This window comes from Jaculus jaculus, chromosome 20, assembly GCF_020740685.1.
Source record: "Jaculus jaculus isolate mJacJac1 chromosome 20, mJacJac1.mat.Y.cur, whole genome shotgun sequence".
NCBI lineage: Eukaryota > Metazoa > Chordata > Mammalia > Rodentia > Dipodidae > Jaculus > Jaculus jaculus.
Window position 1 is genome coordinate 8214523 of NC_059121.1, and position 24864 is coordinate 8239386.

General features: G+C 49.1%; 1 protein-coding gene across 1 annotated transcript; it reads left to right on the top strand.

Annotated features, from left to right (window-relative positions):
• Positions 1-5720: 5720 nt before the first annotated feature.
• LOC101602533 (voltage-dependent anion-selective channel protein 2-like) lies at positions 5721-6665 on the top strand. The gene has a single exon (XM_045139042.1). The coding sequence runs from the start codon at positions 5736-5738 to the stop codon at positions 6537-6539; it is 804 nt and encodes a 267-aa protein (XP_044994977.1). The 5' UTR covers positions 5721-5735; the 3' UTR covers positions 6540-6665.
• The last annotated feature ends 18199 nt before the right edge of the window (positions 6666-24864 follow it).

Here is a 24864-nt window from a genome sequence, read left to right on the forward strand (position 1 = left end):
TGCAAAAAAAAAAAAAAAAAAAAAAATCCCAGGGTCACAATGCCTCGTACGAGTTCTCAGCACTGTCTCCACCATGTTGAAACTCTGCTGAGTGTGAAGGAGCCAGCCAGCTCCAACTCCCCTAACACATGACAGAGAGAGAGAGAGAGAGAGAGAGAGAGAGGGAGAGGAGAGAACCCGAACACACTGGCAGAGATAGTGACAGCCTGTGTTCTCCCCAGATTGAACACAGGAGCATCCATTGATGTTAAGATCTAGATAGAAATGTCGTACCTGCAGAGCTTAGCCATAAGGAAGGCAGATAGCGGGTACAAACTGACAAGTGCTTTCTCACGGCATTAAATGGGAAGTATTGGCTCCCTAGGGAGAGTCAAAGAACTATCTGTTTCATAATAACTGCGAGGAGAGATGTGGGTGGCTTTGCCAGGCTGACACGGCTGGTCTCTCCCCAGCCCTCCCTCAGCAGTCACCCACCAGCCACTGGACCTGCGATGCCGGCTTTGATTTTCTCCCGTGGGGAGTGACGCCCACCCAGCTGCACAGCTGTACTGAACTCTGCTACCTCACACATGCTGTCATTTAGAGAAATCTGTCTTCCAGGTACTGCTACTGGGTCCAGTATCCAAACCTCTCATTCTGACTTTGTGTGTGCACGCCATGCATGTGGAGGCCACAGGACAACCTCGGCCTGGGATGTCCTTTCTCAGACTCTGTCCACCTTTTTGAGAGTTTCTCACTGACTTAGAGCTCACCAGTCAGGCTAGACTGGCTGGTCAGCAAAGCCCATAGATCCTACTGTGTCTTTCTACCCAGCACAGGGATTATGGGCACATGGCACCATGCCCAGCATTTCACCGGGTACTGGGAACAGGACTCAGGCTCTTATGCTTGCAAGGTAAACATTTTACCACCAGCTATCTCCACAGTTCTCATTGAATAAGTCCTTATGATGCACAGGTACCTATGTTAAGCATGTCATATGCACTGTGGCTATAATCCTCAGCCCTAGGGGGTCACATATAATTACTGCTCCTACAGTTTTTGTTCATAGCTTTGGAGGAAGCCAGATGGCCAGACCCAAAGCAAAGATGGCCTATGGCCCACAGTCCCCAAGAATGCTCATGAAACATCCAAGCTCTTTCCCATTTCACTCAGTGTGGTGGTCTGAATTTATGTTCCCCAATAGACTCAAATGTTTCATTAAAGCTGAAACTAGGATTTCCAGCTTGCTGGCTGGAAGAGGTGTCACTGTGGAGAGATCCTAGAGCTCAGCCCTCAAGGTTTCCTAGGGGTGGATCTGAACTCCATCCTGAGAAGGGATACAGGGTGCTTGAGCTGTGGCTGGGGTTCCCAGTGTGTGCTTGCATTTGGTGGTTCTGGTGGTTTCTTCTCTCTGTGTGGCTCTGTGAAAGGAGGCCAGCTTTTTAGGCCACTATGGAACTTGCCCTTGATCTGCAAGTTTGAAATAAATCCCACTCCTCCTCTAAACTATGTCTGGTCTGCAGATTCATCACAGCAACGTGATGCTGACTAGGGCAGAAATTGGTACTGAGAAGGGGCTGTTGATGTGCAATGAATCTGAGCAGCTGAATGTTGGACTTTCTGAAATTTTGTTCTAGATGGATGGACAAGGATTTGGTACTTGCAGCTGAAGAGGCCTTCCAAAGCAGTGAGACAAGTTTTATAAACTATTCTGATGAGAGTTTGAAAATGTTAAATGAAGAGATAATTGTATTTGGAGGCGTTGCTTATGAGCTTTCATAGGGGAAGGAAATATGGCTGAGAACATTGTTGAAACATGGCTACAAGCATTAGGACTGGCTTCATTCTTCTTTTCGTGCCCAGAGAGTTTGAGCAAGGTTGAATTTGAAAGTAATGATGTGTTGGCTAGGAAATGGAAAAAAAAAATCCCTTGTACCTGGATCAGAAGAATAAATATTGTGAAAATGGCAATCTTACCAAAAGAAATCTACACATTTAATGCAATTCCCATCAAAATTCCAACAGCATTCTTCATGGAAATAGAAAAAAAAATCCAAAAATTCATATGGAATCATAAAAACCAAGATTATCTAAAATAATATGGAGCAACAAAAATAAGACTGGTGATATCATCATACCTGATTTTAACCTACATGACAGAGCCATAGTACCAAAAAGAAGCATGGTGCTGGCACAAAAGCAGACATGTAGATCAATGGAACAGAATAGAGGGCCCAGATATAAGTTTAGGTAGTTATAGCCACCTGATATTTACTAAACTAATGAAGAAGAGGTGCCAGATAAATATAAGAGCAAAAGGAAGGTAAGGACTTCTTACAACCTGCTCACCTCAGGCTCATAATGGCCTGGATATCCATGATTTCAAGTGCCTAACACTTCTAAACAAGACCATCATAAGAGGAGGAAAAGATCATAACATCAAAATCAAAGAGAAACTGCTTGAGATGGGGAGGGGATATGATGGAGAATGTAGTGTCAAAGGGGAAAGTGGGGGGAGGGGTGGTATTACCATGGGATATTTTTTATAATCATGGAAGTTGTTAATAAGAATTTGAAGAAAAATTAAGTTTGCAGGAGTATACTAGAAGATGAAAAACTATGGAGAAAGATGGAGGAGAAAGATGAAGTTTGGAGGAGGATAGAGGAGTAAGGAGGAGTATGAAGAAGTACGGAGGAGGACTGAGGAGTATTGAGGAAGATGGAAGATGATGGAGGAGGATGGAGTAGTAGGGAGGAGTATTGAGGAGAATGAAGGATTATGGAGGAGGATGGGGCAGGATGAAGGAATGTGGAGGATGATGCAGGGGTAGAATGGAGGTGGATGGAGGAGTATGAAGAAGCATGCATGAGTATGGAGGAGGATGAAGAAGCATGCATGAGTATGGAGGAGGATGAAGAACTATTGGGGAGGATGTAAGAGGATGAACAAATTTGGAGTAGGATTAGAAGTGTGGACGAGAATGGAGGAGGATGAAGATGTATGTTGGAAGGTGGAGGAGGATGAAAGAGGATGGGAGAAAATGAAGGAGGATGGAGGAGTACTGAGGAGGGTGAGGGTGTATGGAGTAGGATTGAGTAGAAAAAAAAAGATAGAGGAGTATGGATGAGTTTGGGGGAGTATGGAGAAAGATGGAGGAGTATGAAGAAGTATGAAGGAGGATAGTGGAAGATGAGGGTGTATGGCAGAAGTTGATGGAGTATGGGAGAGTATTGAGTAAGATGAGGAAGTATGGAGGAGCATGAAGCAGTGTGGAAGAGGATGGGGCAGGATGAAAGAATGTGGATGAGGATAGAAGAGGAGAAAGATGAAGATGAGGAGTATGAAGAAGCATGGAGGAGTATGGGGGAGTATTGAGGATGATGAGGAGTATGGAGGAGCATGGGGAAGGATGAAATAATATGGCAGCAAATGGAGGAGAATGGAGGAAGAAGGATAGCATGGGGGAGGATAGAGGAGGTGATAGAGAAGGAAGGAGGAGTATGAAAAAATATTGAGAAGGTTGGAGGAGTATGGAGGATTAAGTATCAGGAAGGAGCCAGGCATCATGGCACACACCTTTAATCACAGTACTCGGTAATCAGAGCTCAAAGGATCACTGTGAGCTCAAGGCCACCCTGATATTGCATAGTGAGTTCCAGGTTGGCCTGGACTAAAGTGAAAACCTAACTTGAAGAATATAAAAAAAGAAAAAAAGGAGAATTGTGGAGGACAATGAAGGAGTATGGAGAACTATTGAGGAGGAAGAAGGATTATGAAGGAGAATGAAGAATTATGGATGAGTAAGGAGGAGGATGAAGTATTTTGGAAGAGGATGGAGGAGGATGAATGAGGAGGAATAAGTAGGAGAATGACAGAGGAAGGCAAGGTGGAGGAAGGAGGAGTATGACAAAACATGGAGGAGGATTGAGGAAGGTGAAGAAGTATGTAAGAGTATGGAGGTGGATGAGGAAGTATCAAAGAGGATGAAGCAGGATGAAGAAATATGGAGATGGATGGGGAGGAGAAAGGAGAAGGATGCAGGTGTATGAGGAAGCATGAAGGAGCATGGGAGAGCATTGAGGAGGTTGAAGGGGCACAATGGAGCATTGATGGGTGTGTTGGAGGATGAAGAAGTATGAAGGATTATGGAGGAGCATGGAGGAAGATGAAGGAGCATGGAGGAGTACTTATGAGGATGAGGATGTATGGAGAAGGATAGAGGATTGGAAAAGAGAAGGATGCAGTGTGATGAAGAAGTATGGAGGAGTAATAGGGAGCCTGGAGGAGTATTGTGGAAGGTGAGAAAGTTTGGAAGAGCATTGAGGAGTATGAAGGAGTGTGTGGGAGGGTGGTGTAGTATGAGGGAGGATGGAGGGGTGTGGGGGAGGGTGGAAGAGTATTGAGGAGTATGAGGAAGTAGGGAGGAGGGTGGAGGAGGATGAAGGAGTTTGGATGAGAATGGGGCAGGATGAAAGAATGTGGAGGGGGATAGAGGTGGGGAAAGGAGTAGGATGGAGGAGTATGGAGAAGCATGGGGGAGTAAGGGAGAGTATTGAGGAGGATGAAGGAGTACAAAGGAGTATAGATGAGTGTGGAGGAGTATGAAGGACAATTAAGATATAAGGAGGAAGATGAGGGATGATGAAGAAATATGGATGACTATGGAGGAGTATGGAGGAGAATGAATAAGTAAGGAGGAGTATGATTGAGAAAGGAGGGGTATTGAGAATGATGAGGATGTATGGAAGAGTATCGAGGAGGTTGAAGAAGTATAGAGGAGGATGGGTCAGGATGAAGAAATATGGAGGAGGATAGAGGAAGAGAAATGAGGAGGATGGAGGACTTTGAAGACAGATGGAGGAGTATGAAGGAGGATAAGAATTATGGAGGAGGATGAAGAAGTATGGATGGGTATGGAGGAGGATGAAGCAGTGTGGAGGAGGGTAGATGAGTAGAAAGGAGGAGGGTGGAACATTATCAAGAATACTGTAGGAATATGGGGGGGGGTATTGAGGAGGATGAAGAATTATGGAGGAGGATGAAGAAGGAGGAGTATGGAGGACAATGAAGGAAGAGGAATAAGTATGGAGAAGGATAGAGAATAAAGAGGAGGAAGGAGGAATATGAATAAATAAGAAGGTATATGGGGCAGGGTGAAGAAATATGGACAAGGATGGAGGAGGAGAAAGGAGGAGGATGGAGGAGTATGTATAAACCTGGAGGAGGAAAAAGAAGCATGCATGAGTCTGGAGGACAATGGAGGAGGATGGAGGAGTTGAAGAATTTTGGAGGAGGATGATCAGGATGAAGAAATATGGATTAGGATGAAGACGTATGGTGGAGTATGTAGAAGGATGATAGAGGAGGAAGAAGTATGGAGCAGGATAGTGGAGGAAAAAGAAGAGGAAGGAGGAGTAGGAAGAAATATGGAGGAGTATTGAGCATGATGAAGAAGTATGGAGGAGGGCGAAGAAGTATGGAGGAGCCAGGCATGGTGGTGGATGCCTTTAATCCCAGCACTCAGGAGTCAGAGGTCGGTGGATAGCTGTGAGCCATGGCCATCCTGAGATTGCATATTGAGTTCAAGGTCAGCCTGGATTAAAGTGGGAGTTGCAGACCAACACAGCTGACTGTTAGAACACACTGCCTGAGCTGTGAGGCTAGCGAGGTGGCCCTCTGGAGAGAGCACCAGATCACCTCTTCCCACGGCCTTACCATGGTGACCTCTAGACAGAACTGCTGCCCACATCCAATGTGTATTCCTCCATCATACGCTGACCTTGGCAAAGCTGCCAGAGATATTTTCAACAAAGGATTTGGCTTTGGGTTGGTGAAGTTGGATGTGAAAACAAAGTCATGTAGTGGTGTGGGATTTTCAACATCTGGTTCATCTAATACAGACACTGGTAAAGTTACTGGGACTTTTGAGACCAAGTATAAATGGTGTGAGTATGGTCTGACTTTCTCAGAAAAATGGAACACTGATAGCACTCTTGGAACAGAAATTACAAGTGAAGACCAGATATGTCAAGGTTTGAAATTGACATTTGATACTAACTTATTGCCAAACACGGGAAAGAACCATGGTAAAATCAAGTCCTCTTATAAAAGGGAATGTATAAATCTTGGTTGTGATGTTGACTTTGATTTTGCTGGACCTGCAATCCATGGCTCAGCTGTCTTTGGTTATGAGGGCTGGTTTGGTGGATACCAGGTGACCTTTGACAGTGCCAAGTTGAAGCTGACACAGAATAACTTTGAAGTGGGCTACAGGACTGGGAACTTCCAGTTACACACTAATGTCAATGATGGAACAGAATTTGGAAGATCAATTTATCAGAAAGTATGTGAAGATCTTGACACTTCAGTAAATCTCTCTTGGACTTTGGGTACCAACTGTACTTGCTTTGGCATTGCTGCTAAATACCAGTTGGATCCCACTGCTTCTATTTCCACAAAAGTCAACAATTCTAGTTTAACTGGAGTAGGCTACACTCAGACTCTGAGGCCAGGTGTGAAGCACATTGTCTGCTCTGGTAGACGGGAAGAGCATTAATGCTGGAGGTCACAAACTTGGGCTTGCCCTAGAATTTGAGGCTTAATCCAGCTGAAAGAAACCTCTGAGAATGGATATTGGAAGATTTGGCCTTAATATATTTCCATGTGACCAGCAGGTGTCTCCCCCCTCTCCCCCAAGAAGCTGATCAAAATGAAGGATGATCTAAACAAGAGCTGTATTTTAAATATGTAGACAGTCACATGTTAGCTGGTCACATGTTAGCTGGTTTCTAGTTGAACTGGTTATGCAGTCACCTATACATTATTTAAATGTATTTAACTGTTAAATGTGCAACCCACCAGTAATGAAATAGATCTTTATGAAAACTGAAAATAAAAAAAAAAAAACCATGGAGGAGTATTGAGGAAGGAGAAGGAGCATGGAAGTGTATTACGGAGGATGAATGAGTATGGAAGAGGATGAAGTAGTATGGATAAGTAAGGAGAAGGAGGAGGAAGGAGGAAGGAGGAGGAGGGAGTATGGAGGAGTATGAGGAAGTAAGTAAGATGATGGGGCATGCTGAAGAAATGTGGTGGGGAATAGAGGATGAGGTTGGAGGAGCATTGAGAGGCATGGAGGAGTTTGGGGGAGTATTGAGTAGGGTGAAGGGGTACAGGGGAGTATGGGTGAGTATGGAGGAGGATGAAGAAGTATCAAGCAGGATGAAAAAGCATGGAGGAGGATGAAGGATTATGGAGGTAGATGAGGCCGGATGAAGAAATATGGAGGAGGAGAGAGGAGGAGGATGGATGAGTATGAAGGTATATATCTGAATACTGGTTTTACATTAATTTTCATCTAATTGAAACAGGCAGCAGTGACTGTTTCCCAAGGACACTTTAGTGGTTTGATTCATGTGTCTCCCATAAACTGAGGTGTTCTGGATGCTAGGTTTCCAGCTGATGGAGATTTGGCAACTTGCCTCCTGACAGTTTATTATTGAGGCTGGGATTATGGGTGCTATAGCCATGGTCCCCTTGCCAGTGTTTGGCACACTCTCCTGTTGCTATGGTCCACCTTATGTTGGCCAGAGATTAATGTCCACCCTCTGTCCATGCCATTGTTTTTCCTGCCTTCATGGAGCTTCCCTCTCAAGCCTGTAAGCCAAAATAAACCTCTTTTTTTTCCCCCCACAATCTACTCTTGGTTCAGTAATTTCTAACAGCAATGTGAACCTGACTGCAACAGTAATATTGGTGTCAAGAGTGGGATTTCTGCTAAACACCTGACTGTGTGGATTTGGCATTTTGGGGCTGAGTTTCAAGAGGAATGTGGAAGGATTTGAAACTTGGACTAAGAGACGCCTTGCAGTGCTATCAGCTTGGTACAGCTTGGTGGACTATTCTGGTCAAACACAGACCTTAATGCAATAACTACAATGGACCGTGAGTTATGGCTTATAAGATCTTTACTTGGACTGCATTAGAAGAACATTGTGTGTGAGAGGCCTACTGTTATGCCGATGTCCTGAGAACTTGTGCAGGGTTGCAATGTGTAGAAATAGACTGATGTGAGCAGAGGGATATGGCCCACAAACAAATGTTTAGGCTGAAATTGCTGCCTGTTCAGCTGCAATTGAGAGATTACAACCTTTGAGATTAGGCTAGCTGACCTGCATTGGGGCAATGGGAAGAATATAGACTCTTTTGAAGGGGTCTGAGTGCTCAAGGCATGCCCTGTTCTTCAAAATCTGCTTTATTCTCTGTGGATTAGCAAGTTGGCATACTACCTGGTATTGTATAAGAAATGTGGGAAAGAGAGGGTCATTGAGTTTGCAACTCAGTCTTGTGTTTTGGAAGTGGCCATGGGCAGAGTGAAGCAGGTTTGGATTTCAGCAAACCTGGTAGAGCCATGAGGATGATCCTTGAATTGCAGTGGAGACCCAGTGGAGATGCCGGGACCACAGATGGCTGCTAAGGAGAGCTGCTGACTCTGGATGAAGTTTTTCAGGACTGTGAGAAAGGAAGGAACCTGCTCTCAAGGACATGACTTATTTTGACCCTGGAGTAACAATATGGCTGCATCCTGCACAACTGGCATTGGTTTTGGGAGCCTGGCAACTGTAAGGAGTGGATCGTGAAGGGCATGCAGTTCCTGGATCTGCTGATAAGACAGGGCATGAAGCAGGGCATGCTGACTCCAATAAGGAGGCCAGTGAAGCCATTGGAAGTTGGACTGTGGTTTGCCTGGAGACACGAATATGTTTTGGATATACAAGAACTATGCAAGGGCTGCCACGGAGCACTCTTGGTTCAGTGTGGAAGTTTTCCCTGGTTTCTCAGTCCAACTCGAGGGGTGAGATTGGAAAACCTAGAGGCTGGCTCATCACTGGTCACTGATTATGGATATTGGACGTGAACTGCAGATGTTTGCCTAATGGTTATTGATTTTCATATTGGTCCAGTCTCTCCTTGTTATGCCTTACAGCATTGAAAATGTTACTGTCTGCCATTATATGTTGTAAGTATGTAGCCTGTTTTGATTTACAGGACTCACAGTTAAGCGACTGTCTTAAAAATCATACGAATCTTGTGACTTTGGAACTATGTTAAGTCGATCAAGACTATGGAGACCTTTGAAACTGGACTGAATAAAATTTATAATGTGAGATGGTTATGAATCTATCAGGGGCCAGGGGCAGAATGTGGTAATTTGAATGTAGTCTCCCCCCACAAGAGATTCAAAGGTTTGACTAAAGCTGTAACTTGGATTGGCAGGCACCTGGCTGGAAGAGGTGTCACTGTAGGTGGATCCCAGAGCCCCGTCTTAAAATGTGACTGGGTGTAGATCTCAACTCCCGTCTAAAGGATATACAGAGTTCTCGAGCACTCCTGGGGTCCACTGTGTGTGTTTGCTTTCTCTTCTCCTCCTCTTCTTCCTCCTTCTTCTTATTTTTTCCTTCTGTCTCTCTCTCGATCTGCAAAAGGGGGTCTGCTTTCCCACCATTATGGAACTTCCCCTGGATCTGCGAGCATGAAGTAAATCCCATTTCTTCCATAATCTGTGTCTGGTCTGGGTGGGAGGCTCGTTCTCGTGACACAAAACTGACTGTGACATGCAGCAAGCCTTCTTTCAAGTGGCCTGTGGTGAGCTCCTCAGGGGTGGACTGGCCCTCCACCCGCCTCTCCCTTTACTCACTAATACACTGTCTGGATGTTCAGGTTCTAGAGAAACTACAGGCTTGGAGATTGGAACTTGCAGTGAATAATGGGGGCTAAAGACCTTTTGAAGATGCTAATAAGCTTCTGCCAGAAAGGACCATGGAGGATATTCAGGAAGCTTTCTGCTTCTTCTGTCCCAGAGCGGAGAGGAGGGTCGTACCTTGCCATGTGCTCACAAGAGACCTTCCTGTTAGCATGGCATTGGTGTTGGTGCTGGGGCTAGAGGCCAGGTTGATTGAAAACCGGGGTACCATGTGAATTACTGATTGCTTTCTCAGAGGCTGGTGAGAGAGAGACCCCCACCAGACCCAAGTCCCCAATCTTGCAGTCCCTGTGGACAAAGGGGATGGCACAGTTTGCAGCCCAGGAGCAGCATAGTGATCAAGGCAGTGGTTACTTTCAGTAGTGGTGCCTGGTGACATAGGTTTGTAATCCCAGGGCTCAGGAGTCTGAGGCAGGAGGAGTGTGAGTTTGATTGAGGCCAGCCCAAGCTACATAGGGAGACCCTATCTCAAATTACTCCTCTCTCCCCACAAAAGGAACAAGTCTGTGTGGCAGGATCCCTCCTTGTGGAGAAAACTATTGCTTCTATGCGAGAGCTCCTGAGTTCCTACCTTGTACCCAGCAGAGCCCTGGAATGAGGAGCCACGTGCCTCCTCCAGTCTTAACTTTCTTGCCTTGATCAGATCATTTATTGGAAAAATGAGGACACAGGGCCCAGGACAGCCCTGTCTGCTTTCAGAGATGCTGGAAGGACCGTGGGAGGGTGGGTGTACATCCATGGGTGAAGGCTCCCTGAGTGGCATGCAGCCTGGTGACAGCCAAGGCTGCCTCGTGCCCTTTAGCACATGCTGTGGTCCAGATAGTTCCAAGAATGTCCATGTTCTCTCAAAGGGAAGACGGCAGGCATGGAGGGCCAAGGAGAGCTGCTGAGGAAGCACTGATCTCTTGAACCTGAGGGAGGGGGACGAACATGTGCCCGGTCATCCGACGGGCTTCACTGAGCAGGAAGACACAGCTCTGCAGGACCAGCATGGCTCAGAAGCATCCTGGGGCATGCAGGGGGCATGAAGGTAGAGCCTGGTCAACGGGCGAGCTTGCCACACTTTTGGAAGGAAGACTTCTTAGCGTGTGTGATAAGGAAGGGGTCCCACCTTGAAGACAGAAGCCAGGAAACCTGAAAGAAACGGCTACAGGTGTGCAGAAAAGTGCACATGAACACACGTACACAAGCAGACACATATTCCCAAGAATGGTTCCGCATATCGTGCATAGGCAGCAGCTACATAACAGATCCAGTCTGTCCTGAGCCGAGGCGGGAGCTGGTAGGGGACATCTGCCTGTCACTCACGCATCCACAAAGGCTGTGGGAAGGTGGGTGCATACCCGAGTGTTCACAGCAGGTCACAGCTGCACAGACCTGGGACTGTATCAAGAGGGCCCCTGCTCCAGGTGACCCCCCCCCTCCACCTCAGTACTTGTCATCCAGGGACACACCTTGTCCCCCTGCCCACTCCCAGAGGCCAGGCTACTCCCAAGAGGAGACACAGAGTTCTGAGGTGTCTTTTCTCTGAAAGAATATGAGTGGGCTGCGGGCCGCACTTAGCGGTCCTGGGCCCTGGCCCACCTCTGTTCTACAGACCAATGGAGCCCCGCAGTGTCAACCCCCCAGACCACCTCGTGACGACGCAGCCTTGGCCGGGATGGGCCGTGAGGAATGCATGGCATGGTGTGATGACAACGTACGGCACAAAACAATGGTTTCCACTTTCTACACCTGCTTCTGGTCGCAGGGATGGAACGTGAGAGAGGGAGCAGTCTGCATCCTTATAGTAGGAGCACGGAGCTCATGCCCTAAGGACACCGCAGAGCACCCACAGGCGAGTCCCCCACGTCGTCACTGCCTTGAGTTCCAACATGCCTTCCTCAGGCCTCTGCCATCTCCTCCTCATGGGTAGACTGTTTCACATCGTTTCACAATCATCAATTATCACATACTTTGGTCTGGAAATCTGTACTCAGTTTCCCCCCTTGATTTCAGCTTTAAAAATGTTTTATTTACTTATTTTGAGAGAGAGAGAGAGAGAAAGAGAAATAGGCAGACAGACAGACTAACATAGACATACACACAGAGAGAGAGAGAGAGAAAGAGAGAGAGAGGGAGAGAGAGAGAGAGAGAGAGAGAGAGAGAGAGAGAGAGAGGGAGAGAATATGTATGTGCGGGCCTCCTGCCACTATGAACAAACTCCGGACACATGCGCCTGCACCACTTTGTGCACCTGGCTTTATGTGAGTCCTGGGGAATCAAACCTGGGCCATTACACTTTCTTTATAAGAAAGAGCCTTTAGCTGCTGAGCCATCTCTCCAGCCCCCGAATGCTGCTTCTAAAAGCAGCTCCTGGTAGGGAGCTTGCATCTTTGTCTATTTACGGTCCTCAAGAGCCTCAGCATGGGCGTGGCCTGCTCAGGATCGGGTGTGATTTCACAGAAGCCGGCCTGTCCTCCATCCCCCATCTGCCTTCAGTGAGGGCTGGGTCCCTCCACGTCTTGGAGGTCTCTAATGCTGGCCATGAAGCAGGAGGAAGAGCTGAGTGGACCCAGCCTGGCCACAGCAAAAGATCTTGCTAACTCAACTCCCTTCTGACCCGAGGACCAGCCGTCTGATTTCTGTTACTGTAATGGAAGACTTGATCTGGGGGCCGGGGAGGTAGCTCAGGGGGTAAAGTGCTTACTGTGCACGCCCGAGCACCTGAATTCTGATCCCGAGAACCCACGTAAATGCCAATGTGGTGGTGAGTGCCCGTCACCCCAGTGCTAATGAGGTACCGACAGGGAATCCCAGGTGCTAAATGGCCAGTTACTATAACCTAATTCAGTAGGAAACCCTGTCTCAGCAAAATGAATGTCAGAGGAAGATGTAAGGACAGCACATACATGCTACCACACACACACACACACACACACACACACACACATGTCTCACACAAATACACACACACACAGGCACCCACACATACATACACATGCAAAGAGAATAAAAGACCCTGATCTGGGCAATGTATAAAGAAAAAGAGGGGCTCGAGAGGTGGCTTAGTGGTTAAGGTGCTTGCTTTCAAAACCTAACGGCCCTGGTTCAATTCCCCAGTACCCACATAAAACCAGCTGCATAAAGTAGCACATGCCCCTGGAGTTCTGCGGTGGCCAGATGTCCTGGCACACTCATTCTCTGTCTGTCTCTCTTCTCTCTATCTCCCTCTGCTTGCAAATAAATAAATAAACAAAAATAAATAAATATGAAAAAATAAGAAAAAGAGGATTACTCTTGCTCACAGGTTTAAAAGATAAAAGTTTAAGATTTGGTGGCCTTGCCAGTACACCCCTGTTGAGGGCCATCTTGGCTACATCACGACGTGGTGTGGTGGATCAGTGGAAAGTGTACTGTCACGGGCAAAGAGAGGAGTCACCTGGCAAGGCAGGCTGCCAGAGAGCCCCAGGGCCCAGGTTTTCCTTCTTCTAGCTATTGGGTTTCCTGAGCAATGGCTACAGTCCCTTGACATTCACCCTTCAGTGGATGGTGCCCACTGACCGAGTGACCTCCCTAGGGGCTCCACTGCTTGAACATCTCACCAGCGCGATGCCAACACACTGGAGAGCCAGTGGCTGGCATATGGAACTTTGGGGGACACAAACCACACCCAGCCAAAGCCCTGGACAAGAGCCTGGTGTGGAATGGGCATTTCTGGCTGCCCTGGCCTGCTTCTGAGGTGCTGTCATCAGAGCTTCCTGGCAGGCAGGCACAAGACCAACCCAGGGACAAGACAGAGGTTTGCCTTTAAGAAACACGATTAAGGGCTGGAGAGATGGCTTAGCGGTTAAGCGCTCGCCTGTGAAGCCTATGGACCCCGGTTCGAGGCTCGGTTCCCCAGGTCCCACGTTAGCCAGATGCACAAGGGGGCGCACGCGTCTGGAGTTCGTTTGCAGAGGCTGGAAGCCCTGGCACACCCATTCTCTCTCTCTCCCTCCATGTGTCTTTCTATCTGTCTGTCACTCTCAAATAAATAAATGAAAATGAACAATTTTTAAAAAAAAAAAAAAAAGAAATACGATTAAGCCAGGCATGGTGGCACGCACCTTCAGTCCCAGCACTAGGGAGGGAGAGGAGGGAGGATCACCGTGAGTTCGAGGCCACTCTGAGACTCCATAGTGAATTCCAGGTCAGCCTGGGCTAGAGTGAGACCCTTTGAGATGGCCACCTGCCATTACTTAGGGAAGGTACTTCAAGGGCAGGGTCTCCCCAGCTCCACGCCAGAATGGTTGAAGAAGATGCCATTCACACACCAGGCTGCCTGCCTTTGAGGCCTCTAGGCACCGAGGCTGAAGAGTGTCATTCAACTTTTGTTCCTAAAATTAATTGTATCTGGATTGGGCTTTTTCTTATTTCTCATAGTATGAGCAGAAGAGCCATGTGTCCGGAGACAGGGGAACCTGCCCGTGCCCCACAAGACTAGGCCGCAAAGGCCACCTCTACCTCGGGATGGCAGCAGCATGGGGACCTGAGTTTGAGTCTGTCCTGTGGCTCCTTCTCTTGAGTCTGAGTTTCAGCGCAGCTGCATGCACGGCGGGTCCCGTGGCAGCCGCCAGCCTCACCTCCACCCTGCCTGGGAGGTGTGTCTCTCATTTATTAATTGTGTTAATGGCATCACCACCTCTCTGTGTCCCCCGGAGAGACCCGCGGGCCCCGGGACCTTTGTCTTTGGACATCCTGGAGTCGAGCATCAAGAGAAGGTGCGGGGAGGCTCCCCTGACACTGTGCTCAAGCAGGAGCCTCCGCAATTACTGGCCACCTTGCTAGCAGACGGTAATTGGAAAGTGTGAGCCGCATGGGCGCGAGGCAGTAATGAGGGCGGCGCGCACCCGACTCTGCCACCCGGCCACCGCGCGGGCCGCTCTGCTTTCATCCCCCCAGCGCCCTGGCTTAATGCCCTCTAATGAGGTCAGCGCCGCTGCCAAGACCCAGCGGCCCCACTGCTCCCTCCTGGCACCGCTTGTGAGAAGCCCGACAGCAAGGGACTTTGCCAGCCTTGCGGGGCACAGTCCCCGTGACCCTTTTAGCAACGCTTTCCTGGCCCCTCTGCCCTTGCCCGGCTGCTCGCGGGTGGGGTCCCGACTCAAGGTTGCCGGCTGTGTGTCCAACCTAGCGGAGCACGTGTTTCCCCTAGCTTGAAGGACACGGCTGGTGGCCACATGTCACCATTGGCAAACAGCAGGTGACTGCCAACAGCGGAGAGAGTGTGAGCCCCCCTCGCCCCCTTCTTCTCCCCCATCTGCCCGCGCGCACGCACGCGCGTCTGGAGCTGTAAGGACCCCAGAGCTGCTTGGAGAGGTGGCAGCCACCGAGGAAGAGAGCCGGACCGGCCTTGCTGAGCAAACACATGCCAGGGGCGAAGGCGAGAGCTCACTTCAGTCCGGTGTTTGCAAACAGGGAACAAACAAGTGAGTGCTGGTCTAATTAGTGAATCCCATTTGTTCCCCATCCCAGCTTGGGCTGTGCCCAAGATCCCGCGTCCCCACACCGCTCCCGCAGGCTCCACGCTGGTCCTCCACGTGTCTCCAGAAATGCTGAGCCTCGGCCCTTCCCAGGGTGGACAAGAGGGCCTGCCCATCGCACTGTACCCAAGCAACTCACGAAAACGGCGGGCAGACTGGCGTGGCCCTGCCAGCCTTGCGTGTGTGTGTGTGTGTGTGTGTGTGTGTGTGTGTGTGTGCCTCGCTCATGTTCTTACAGTCCTGGCTGTATTTCAGTTTAATGGTTTTCTTATTGGTTGAAAGAAAGGAGAAGAAAAGACATTCACAATATACACCCACAGCTCACAGGATTAAGCACAAGGTCTTAGCGAATGTATAAACAACCGAAGCAAGGGGAAGAAAAATTTGGCTGTCCCACAGCTCCAACCTCCTTCCCTTTTCTACAGCCTTAATCTGATTTTTGCCAAGTCCTTTTGATCTACCAGGGGCAGGCAAGGCAGGTCCACACAAACAGAAGGACTAAATATGGAGATTAGGCCGCGCTCCTCCTGCCCAGCTCCTAAGGCCTGATTAAGTCTGGCCTCACACAATTGTCTCTGAGCTGGCGGCCCGAGTGGCCAGGCTCAGAAGGAGGCAGGATGAAGGCTGATTTTGTAATGGATACTCATTTTATCCCACTGCTCTGAGAAGATTAGGCCTGGGGGTGTCACATTAGCCGTGATCTCGGGGGCCTCTGCTCGTCTCTTGCCGGTTTCAAACACCTCTCCTCAGCTTTAGAACAAACAGGGAGCTGGGGCCCCGCGGCCCCATGTCGGGCATGAATAATTGCCCCTGCGAAGTGTTTGAAGATCACAAAGTGCTGTGTAAATTTCTCAGTTTGGGCTTTAGTCGGGGTGATTTGTGGTGACTTATTGAATCTTTTCACAGCTCGGAATTAAAACTTTCTCTGCTGCTGCGGCTGCTCACTGTGGCCTGGGCAGAATGCAAGTTGAGCCTTAAGTGACAGATCAGGCCCTGGCAGAGTCAAGCGGTCCCAGGGATGGAGCCACCCTCCCTGCAGCTCCGAGGGCCAGGGCCACCTGGACTCAGGAGGTCCTCCTGTTTGGCATGTGACCGCAGTGGCGATGGGGGCGGGGGGCGTGGGGGGCGCCATACGCTGCCCCATTCACATCCCTCTCATGTGTTTTCGTTTTTTTGGCAAGGTCTCCCCAGCAATTTTCTCTACCCACATATCCAATTTATTTTTTGTTTGTTTGCAAACATGGTACATTTCTTTAATTAGTAAGGACAAACAAGGTAGGAACAGTCGAAGGGTTGGGTGGGGGAGAAGCTAAACATTCTCGTCAGAGAAAACGATGTCATTAAACAAGTTTCAATTAGAGGGAATTAGTCCAGCTGCTGGATTCCATCTGAGTAAAATCCTGGAGGGAGTGACGCTTGCTGGTGGCTCCCGTGCCAACCCTCCCCCCCAACCACCACCACATTGGCACTGCAGAGTGAGGAGCTGTGATCCCAACACGTTTCTGCCGCGGACTGCCCAAGGGTCCCCCACACGTGGATTACCATGTATGTTTTCTTTGTATTTTCCCGATTCAGTTTGTTTTCAGAAATAACAATTATAATATCAACAACAAACTCTGTCACGTCAGAATTAAAGATGGTCTTTAATCTGGCTAAATATTTTGGAAATACTATAAGAACCAAGATAACCACTTCAAGGAGGTTTTGTAATGAAGAGTTTCAGAAGAAAATACAAATTAACAGCTTGTATTCTCCTAGCCCACAACATGCACCTAGACACAGGAACATGCAACCATGAGCTAATCGCAGACCACTGAGGGAAAATCAAAAGGTAGAATACAGAAACAGCCATCTGCTTAGTGAAGGTCCGTGTGTTAATTGATTAGTGTCCGATTTTGGACTTTTGCTACTAAATGCTGGCTAGATAGTTCTAAAGAAAGCATTTGGGGTCCATTTCTGAGAATGTTAAGGAAGCACAAGCTAACACTGTTAATCCTTTACCTCCCCAAATCATCTCATATGTTTTCTTAAAAAAATTACTTATTTGGCGGGGGTGGGGGGCAAAGAGAGGCGGACAGAAGGGTAGAGTGGACACACCAGGGCCGCTAGCCACTGCAAACAAAATCCACATGCATGGCCATCTTGAACATCTGGCTTACATGGGTCCTGAGGAATTGAACCTGGGTCCTTGGGCTTAGCACACAGGCGCCTTAACTGCTACACCAACTCATGCGCTTTTGTTTTCACATTATTACTGATTATCATTGAGTAAAAGTGACAGGTAAAACCCAAATGTACTGAATAATATTTGAAAGCAGGAAAAGTCAGTGCAAAACAAAACAAACAAACAAAAAGATCATCTGCCTGGCAAAGAGAGGTGGACACCACCCCTCTAGTTAGAATTGCGTAGCAAACTCCAACCCTGGCATTTACCTACCTAAGTGCAGAGACAAGTGAGGTTCTCCGGAAGGAGGGCTCCAGGTGTGTACACACATCTGCTCTGCTTACCTGCGTGCGTTGCTGGCTTACACATCTATGACTGATGTTCACAGCCCCAAGTTACCAGAACTTGGAAACAAAGTCTTTTTGCTTCTGGGAAGTAAGGTGGTTTGGAGTCTCAGCTTCATTAAGATATGATCCATCCAGACATCGGCAGTGTCTTCTCACAGAAGGATCGTGTTCTGGTAGCAGTTACGCACATAGGACATGCGTGGTTGTGTCACACAGTGGTGTGTGGGCGACTCACAGGTGGAAGCACCCGGACACCCGGGGCCCTGGAGTGAACTCACACCCTTGTGCCCAAGGTGTGGAGGACGGGAGAACGCACACAGTGCCAACAAGCAGGTTTCTGCCCTCGCGGTTCATCCTCAGGGCTTCGCGTGTGTTCACTCACTCAGCAGGGTCAGGTGACAGTGTCGGCATCCCCGTCCCACAGTGGAGAAACCGAGGTGACCAGGAGGCCCATGTCCCCCGCACTCCTCAGTTGGCTGTTTTGCTGTCGTCCCATTCTGTCACACACTGACAACCTAGCCTGGCAAAGTGAGATTTAGAAGCAGTCACATTCCAACCCAGGGAGAGACAGGGCTCTTGGAGGATGGAACTGGGGTTTAGACTCGTAAACCTTGCTTGCACCTGGCTGGCTCTCCAAGTGGGGAGTGCTGCCACCCCGAAAGATCAGCTGAGGACCCCGTTGTGCATGGGGTACAGGGCTCTCCCAGGACGAAGCTCTGCACAGCTGGGTCAGAGGCCTCTGGGGGTGTCTACCTCCATCTACCAGACAAGGGCAGGCAGCTGAAGGCCTTCGCCCAGGACACCCCAGGAGGAAGCGAAATTTAGCAGAAAGGAGCATTTACTCGGGCTGGAGAGATGGCTTAGCGGTTAAATGCTTGCCTGTGAAGCCTAAGGACCCTGGTTCGAGGCTGGGTTCCCCAGGACCCATGTAAGCCAGGTGCACAAGGGGGCGCACGCATCTGGAGTTCATTTGCAGTGGCTGGAGGCCCTGGCGCACCCATTCTCTCTCTCTCCCTCTTTCTCTGTCTGTCACTCTCAAATAAATAAATTTAATTTAATTTAAAAAAAATAAAATAAAATTGCATTTTCCTTATAATGTTAAGTTTTCCAAAGGACACAAATTAATTCCTGAGTGCTCCAGTAAAAATGTTCTCATAAAATTGCAAAAAGAGACACATTATAAACTAAAAGCTACTTATTTCAGCCTGCATCACATTGTTCCATTCATCTTCTTTAAATTATCTTAAGAAATATTTTATTATTTTACTTATTCTCATGGAGAGAGAGAGAGAGAGTGAGAGAGAGAGCAAAGAATGGGCACACCAGAGTCTCTTGCCACTGCAAACAAACTCCAGACACATGAGCCGCTTTGTGCACCTGGCTTTATGTGAGGACTAGGGAATGGAACCCAGGCTGTCAGGCTTTACAAGCAAGTGCTTTAAACCACTGAGCCATCTCTCCAGCCCCACCGTGTTTGTATGGGGGACAGTTATGCCAAGTAAAAGGAAACCGGGTAGAGTCACAGTAACTTGCAGACCTCCAGGTAACTGGGTTAGAATCCATTCTGCTTTCCTATTAGAGTATACTGATTACCAAAGCATGCTTCTTTTGTCATTTAAGATGGCACCTCTCATTGCCACCAAGGCTGGCGGCGCGCTCCTACACAGTGGGGTCCTGGGGCTGCAGGCGGGCACCTCCCCGCCTGGCTTACAGAAGGACCCCTGCGCGCCATCTGTGCTGCTGAGCAGGACGGCTTCCGATCCCGGCTCAGCGCTGCTGTGAGCCCAGGACGCGTCCCTGCAGCGCGTGGCGGTGATTCAGCTCGCTTGTGGTTGAAGTGGAGAATTTTTGGTGTCTCATTGAAATACAATCTGCCATTTGTCACTATCCTGTGTAACCATCCGCCACTTTCAATGTGCCTTGGGTCTAGGCTGCAGGATAAGGATACCCAGAGTGCCCCAATTCTGTCCTTATTGGTGGGTCATTTGGAGGTGACTTCCTGCACTCTTGAGGAGGTGTGGAGATGAGGGGCCCAAGCTCCAGTCCTGGCACAGAGACTCCATTCAAGGTGGTGTGGCTTTGCTGCCAAGATTACTTCCAGGCATCCTGTGATCCAGCTCAGACCTGCCAGGCCATGACAAGAAGGAGCCAAGGTGTGCCCTAGTGCTCCATGGCTATGACTCCTAGGTTGCTCTGTCACTTCCGGTTCCTTCAGGTGACAAAGGAAAGATGGATGTCACTTCTTCCCAGCTATGAGATCATAGGGTGGTTTGTTCTTATGACTCCAGGACTTCAGCCTGCCTCAGTGTCTCAATGGAATTCTCTGCTCAACCAAGGCATGGCATGGCTGATGTGGGCTACACCAGAACAGAGTCTACGTGGTCATTATTGCCTCAGGGAAGCCATCAAGTTTCTGCCCCTCATGTGTACTTCTTAGAGCAGACAAAGGATTCCACCTGTTTTACACTCACAAAGGATTTCCTGGTAAATCAGTGTCTCCATCAGCAGGAGGATGTCAGACTCATGGACTGCAGTTCCAGCTTTGAAGGGCTCCTTATGTAAGAACCTGGGGCATCCTATGTGAATTCATGTGCCTCAGTTTCCTTAACTGCACAATGCAAACAAAGGGATAGACATCTCATGAAGTCCGCATGGGCCTCAGTGTTGACATTTACGTCATCTGCTGTGAACTCAGGCCTAGTGGAGATTTATGGAGGATGTAAAACAATGGGACCAACCTTTCATCCCAGATAGGGGCAGGGATAGATGGGGACCAGAGAAACAATATGAGATATGAACAGTTCCTTTGAACTGTGAAGTGTGTTATGCAAATGCCTTATCAGTTACTGTCCAGGGGAGAGGAGACAAAGATGCGTGAATCCTGGTACAGCCCTGGGGGAAAGCCAGGTTGAGGAAGACTTTAGGGCTTGGTGAAAGTTCAGAAGGGAGAGGTGAGGTTTTGTTGGCACAGGCTGAGAGTCAGGCTCATCGCAGGAGGGCACCAGGGTCACGTTTGTATGGGAGACGCCGCCACGCGCTGCAGGGTCGCGTCCTGGGCTCACAGCCGCGCTGGGCCGGGATCGGAAGCCGTCCTGCTCAGCAGCACAGATGGCGCCCAGGGGTCCTTCTGTAAGCCAGGCGGGGAGGTGCCCGCCTGCAGCCCCAGGACCCCACTGTGTAGGAGCTTGCCGCCAGCCTTGGTGGCACCAAGACGTGCTGTCTTAAATGACAAAAGAAGCATGCTTTGGTAATCAGTATACTCTAATAGGAAAGCAGAATGGATTCTAACCCCTGTTACCTGGAGGTCTGCAGGTTACTGCGACTCTACCCAGTTTCCTTTTACTTGGCATAACTGTCTCCCATATAAACATGACCCTGAAGTGGAAGACTGGATATCCTAGTACCAGAAAAGGGAGACCAGAGTTTGTGTGACAGTGGCTGGTTTTTGTCCTGCACATTGGATGGGGACGAGGACATGAGAGACACCCTCTGTGCCCGGCTAGCTGCACCCCACACACCCACGCCCCAGCTCAGAACTCAAGAGGCTGGAGCAAGAGGCAAGGTGAGCAGGTCCTGAGGGGCAGTCAGGTGAGGGGCGATGGCCTGCTCATGGCAGGGTGGCGGTGGAGACAGACAAGAACTACAGCATTAGCAGCTGTCACGGTGCTGGTGACTGTGTGCCTGGCCATAGACTAAGAAGCACTGTCTCCCGGTTACACACGTGCAGATCTGATTTCTATTTATATTCTGGTTACAAAATCACACTGTTTCTGCTAAGTCTAATGTGCTGAGGTATTTGTGGAGAACTTGCTTGGCACCACACTGTTCTGGGCACATTACCTACCTCTCCACCCTTCCTGATGCCCCACCATTGCCAGAGAGAAGGGAAGGGCCGAGAGGAAGCCATGGGCTCTTCATCCTCACGAGCAGAATGGGGCCGGGCGTCCAGTGGCTTCCCCAGGCCTGCACTATGTCTAAGCAAAGATGTATCTGGTTGTATTATCTGGACTCTGTAAATAGCTTTCTATCTTTAAATAATATAAAGAAATGCCGCATGGTAGCATACACTTTTCTGATGCTGGAACTAATGCCAGAAGCGGTGCTGACTACGCGGAAAAGACCTGCCCAAGGGCAGGATGACACCCTGACTATGTCTCCGATCCAGAGACTGCAGCCCCGTGAGAGTTCTTACAGATTCCCTGCAGTTTCCTACAACCAAAGACGTTTGAGAATCCAGATCGGCTGTCACCTTCGGAGAGCCCTCTTTGACCAGTGAATTGAGAAGCAGTGCCAAGACTGAAGAAAGAAAACTCTGTAGAAAAACTATGTAGAGGCCAGGCATGGGGGCGCATACCTTCAGTCCCAACACTAAAGAGGTAGGAAGATTGCTGTGAGTTCGAGGTCAGCCTGAGACTATAGTATGAATTCTAGCCTGGGCTATAGCGAGACCCTATCTTAAAAAAAAAAAAAAAAAAAGAAAACAACTTTGTAGGAAGAATAAGGCAGGTGGACATACTTTGCTGTTTGAGGCAGTAACAGAGGTGTCGCTCATGTCCCACATGGTCTTCTTAGAGGGGAGGCTTCCTGTCTGGACCCTGCAGGTCTGCAAGGGGCTGACCAGGGGACCCCACAAGCTCCTTGGTGCCTTCTCCTCTTCATTTTCATGGTGGTCTTTTAAAAATATTGTATTTATTTATTTGTTTGAGAGAGAGTAAGAGAAATAGGCGCGCGCGCGCACACACACACACACACACACACAGAGATTGAGAATGGGCACACCAGGACCTATAGCCACTGCAAATAAACCAGATGCATGCACCACCATGCGCATCTGGCTTTACGTGGGTCCTGGGGCATCAAATGTGGGTCCTTAGGCTTTTCCGGAAAGCCCCTCAACTGCTGAGCATCTCTCCAGCCCTGAGCGCTGCTCTTTGGGGCTGTGGGTTTGCCATTGTTGCTTCTTGTTGTATTGTGGCATAGGGGACATTGCACCATCCAGATGCCACATGCCTACTGCAATGCCCTTTCTGTGTTGTGTTAGTTTGGGGTGAGCGGGGGCAGGAGGAGGGGGTGGGCTCCTGTGACTACCTGGTCCACCGCTTTCTGCCCGCCTCTGGTGTGCACTGGGCTCCCTGGCGTCATATTCCCCTGCAAGGAGCCCAGGCGGAGTGCTCCAAGGAGCGCAGTCCAAGCTCGGCTCTCAGAAGGGAAACACCACGCCTGAGCACTGCAAGGGCCAGGTGAAGAATCGCCTGGCTACAGTGAGCCTTGGCCCAGACCCCACACTACCACACAGGCCACAGGCCCTTTGGCAGTGAGGTGGGGCCTTTGCTGACCCGTTGGCTGGTACTCTGACACCCGTTCTTGCCACCCCACTCCTTGCCTGTCGATCCTTGCTATTTATTAATAGAGATTAATCAATAAAGAGAGACACTGGGTGCTTTAGCATAGCACACAAGGTCAGTCAACCGGAGGCACCCCCAGCCTCTCAGTTCCTGATCTTTAGTTGATGTCCCCAGCTACAGAGGCCACCGATGGCCCAAAGCAGCATCTGATAGTGCATCCCAAGCTTCTTCTCTCCACACCCCAGGCAGAGACCAGCAGCTGTTCTGGGAAGATTCACACATCCCTCTGGGGTGGCTGAGTCGGCCAGCCAGCCTGCAGCTCGGAGCCACGCCTCACTCTGAGGGCGCCCCCATTTTCCCAGGGGCCGTGCCTGCAGCTTCACATGTCCTCTCTGCTTTCATGAATTCTTACAGCTGTAACTTCAGACAGTCAGAGCGTATTTGTGAAGATTCTTGTAAAAAAGAGGGCTGGAGAGATGGCTTAGCGATTAAGGCTCTTACCTGCAAAGCCAAAGGACCCAGGTTCAATTCCCTAGTACCTATGTAAGCCAGATGCACAAGGTGGCGCATGTGTCTGGAGTTTGCGGTGGCTAAAGGCCCTGGCGCGCCCATTCTCCCTCTGTTTATACCCACCCTCTCTCTGCTTGCAAATAAACAAATAAAATAAAATTTAAATTTAAGAAAAAGGCTTTGCAGGTTGGCGTCACTCCCCATAAGGTGGAGGTATCTTTCTCAGAGGAGAGTGTTTTGTGCGAGCTTCTGGGCAGCACGCCGGAGCTGCATCTCTTCGGGCCCTGCCCTCCCCGCGCCCTCGCTGTCCGTCCTCTCCCATCACGTGCTTTGTGAATGCAGCCTGTGTGACTCAATGCTTGGTCCCCAGTTGGTGATACTGTTGAAGAGGGTTGTGGAAGCTTTTGGAGATGGAGGAACTGTGTCACTTGGGAAGGGGGACCTCGAGGGGTAATAACACAGCCTTCCCACGTGAAGATGTGGCCCTGTCTGCGCCTGCGATGCTTGTTCCACCATGATGGAGTTCCCCTTCACACTGCAGGCTGACGTCGACCCTTTCCTCCCGTAAGCTGCTTCTCACCGGGTGTCTTGTCCAGCAACAAGAAGGTGACTGGGCACAAGAAAGGACTGGATACCAGCTTTTCACTCACACAGGAGACTCAGACTGCAGCCTCGGTGGCCATGAACCCCTGGGGCTTTCTCGGCAGAGAGTTCTGCTGAATTATAAGACTGGAGTGGCCACAGGTGGGAAACATCTCACTGATCTGTTGTCAAGATGCTCGGATAGACAAGGGTGCCAAACTTTCAATCCCAGCCCAGCCAGAGAGGTGATCAGGCGTGGCCTGGGACAGCCCAGCCTTACTTGCTGGTTACCAATGGGCCAGGTTAATGCCTTAATGTGACATTAACAAAAATGTCAGGCCAGGAATGCATAAGTTTCTTGGATATTTTTCTTTCTTATCTTGTATTTTAATTCTTTTTGAAATCTTTGTGTTTGTGTGTGAGAGAGAGAGAGGGAGAAAGTGAGAGCGAGTGAGCAAGAGAGAGCGGTAAGTGCACTCACGAGAGAGAGAGAAAGGTAGTTTTGAATACATGCATGTCATGACAGTATTTTGAGATTAGTGAACAACTGGGAGCATTAGTTCTAACTGTTCACTTTGTGTGAGACAGTTGTTATTTGTTATGGTTGTTGTTGCCTCTGGATTTGACAGATTAGTGGCCAGTGAGTTTCTAGGAATATTTTTGTAT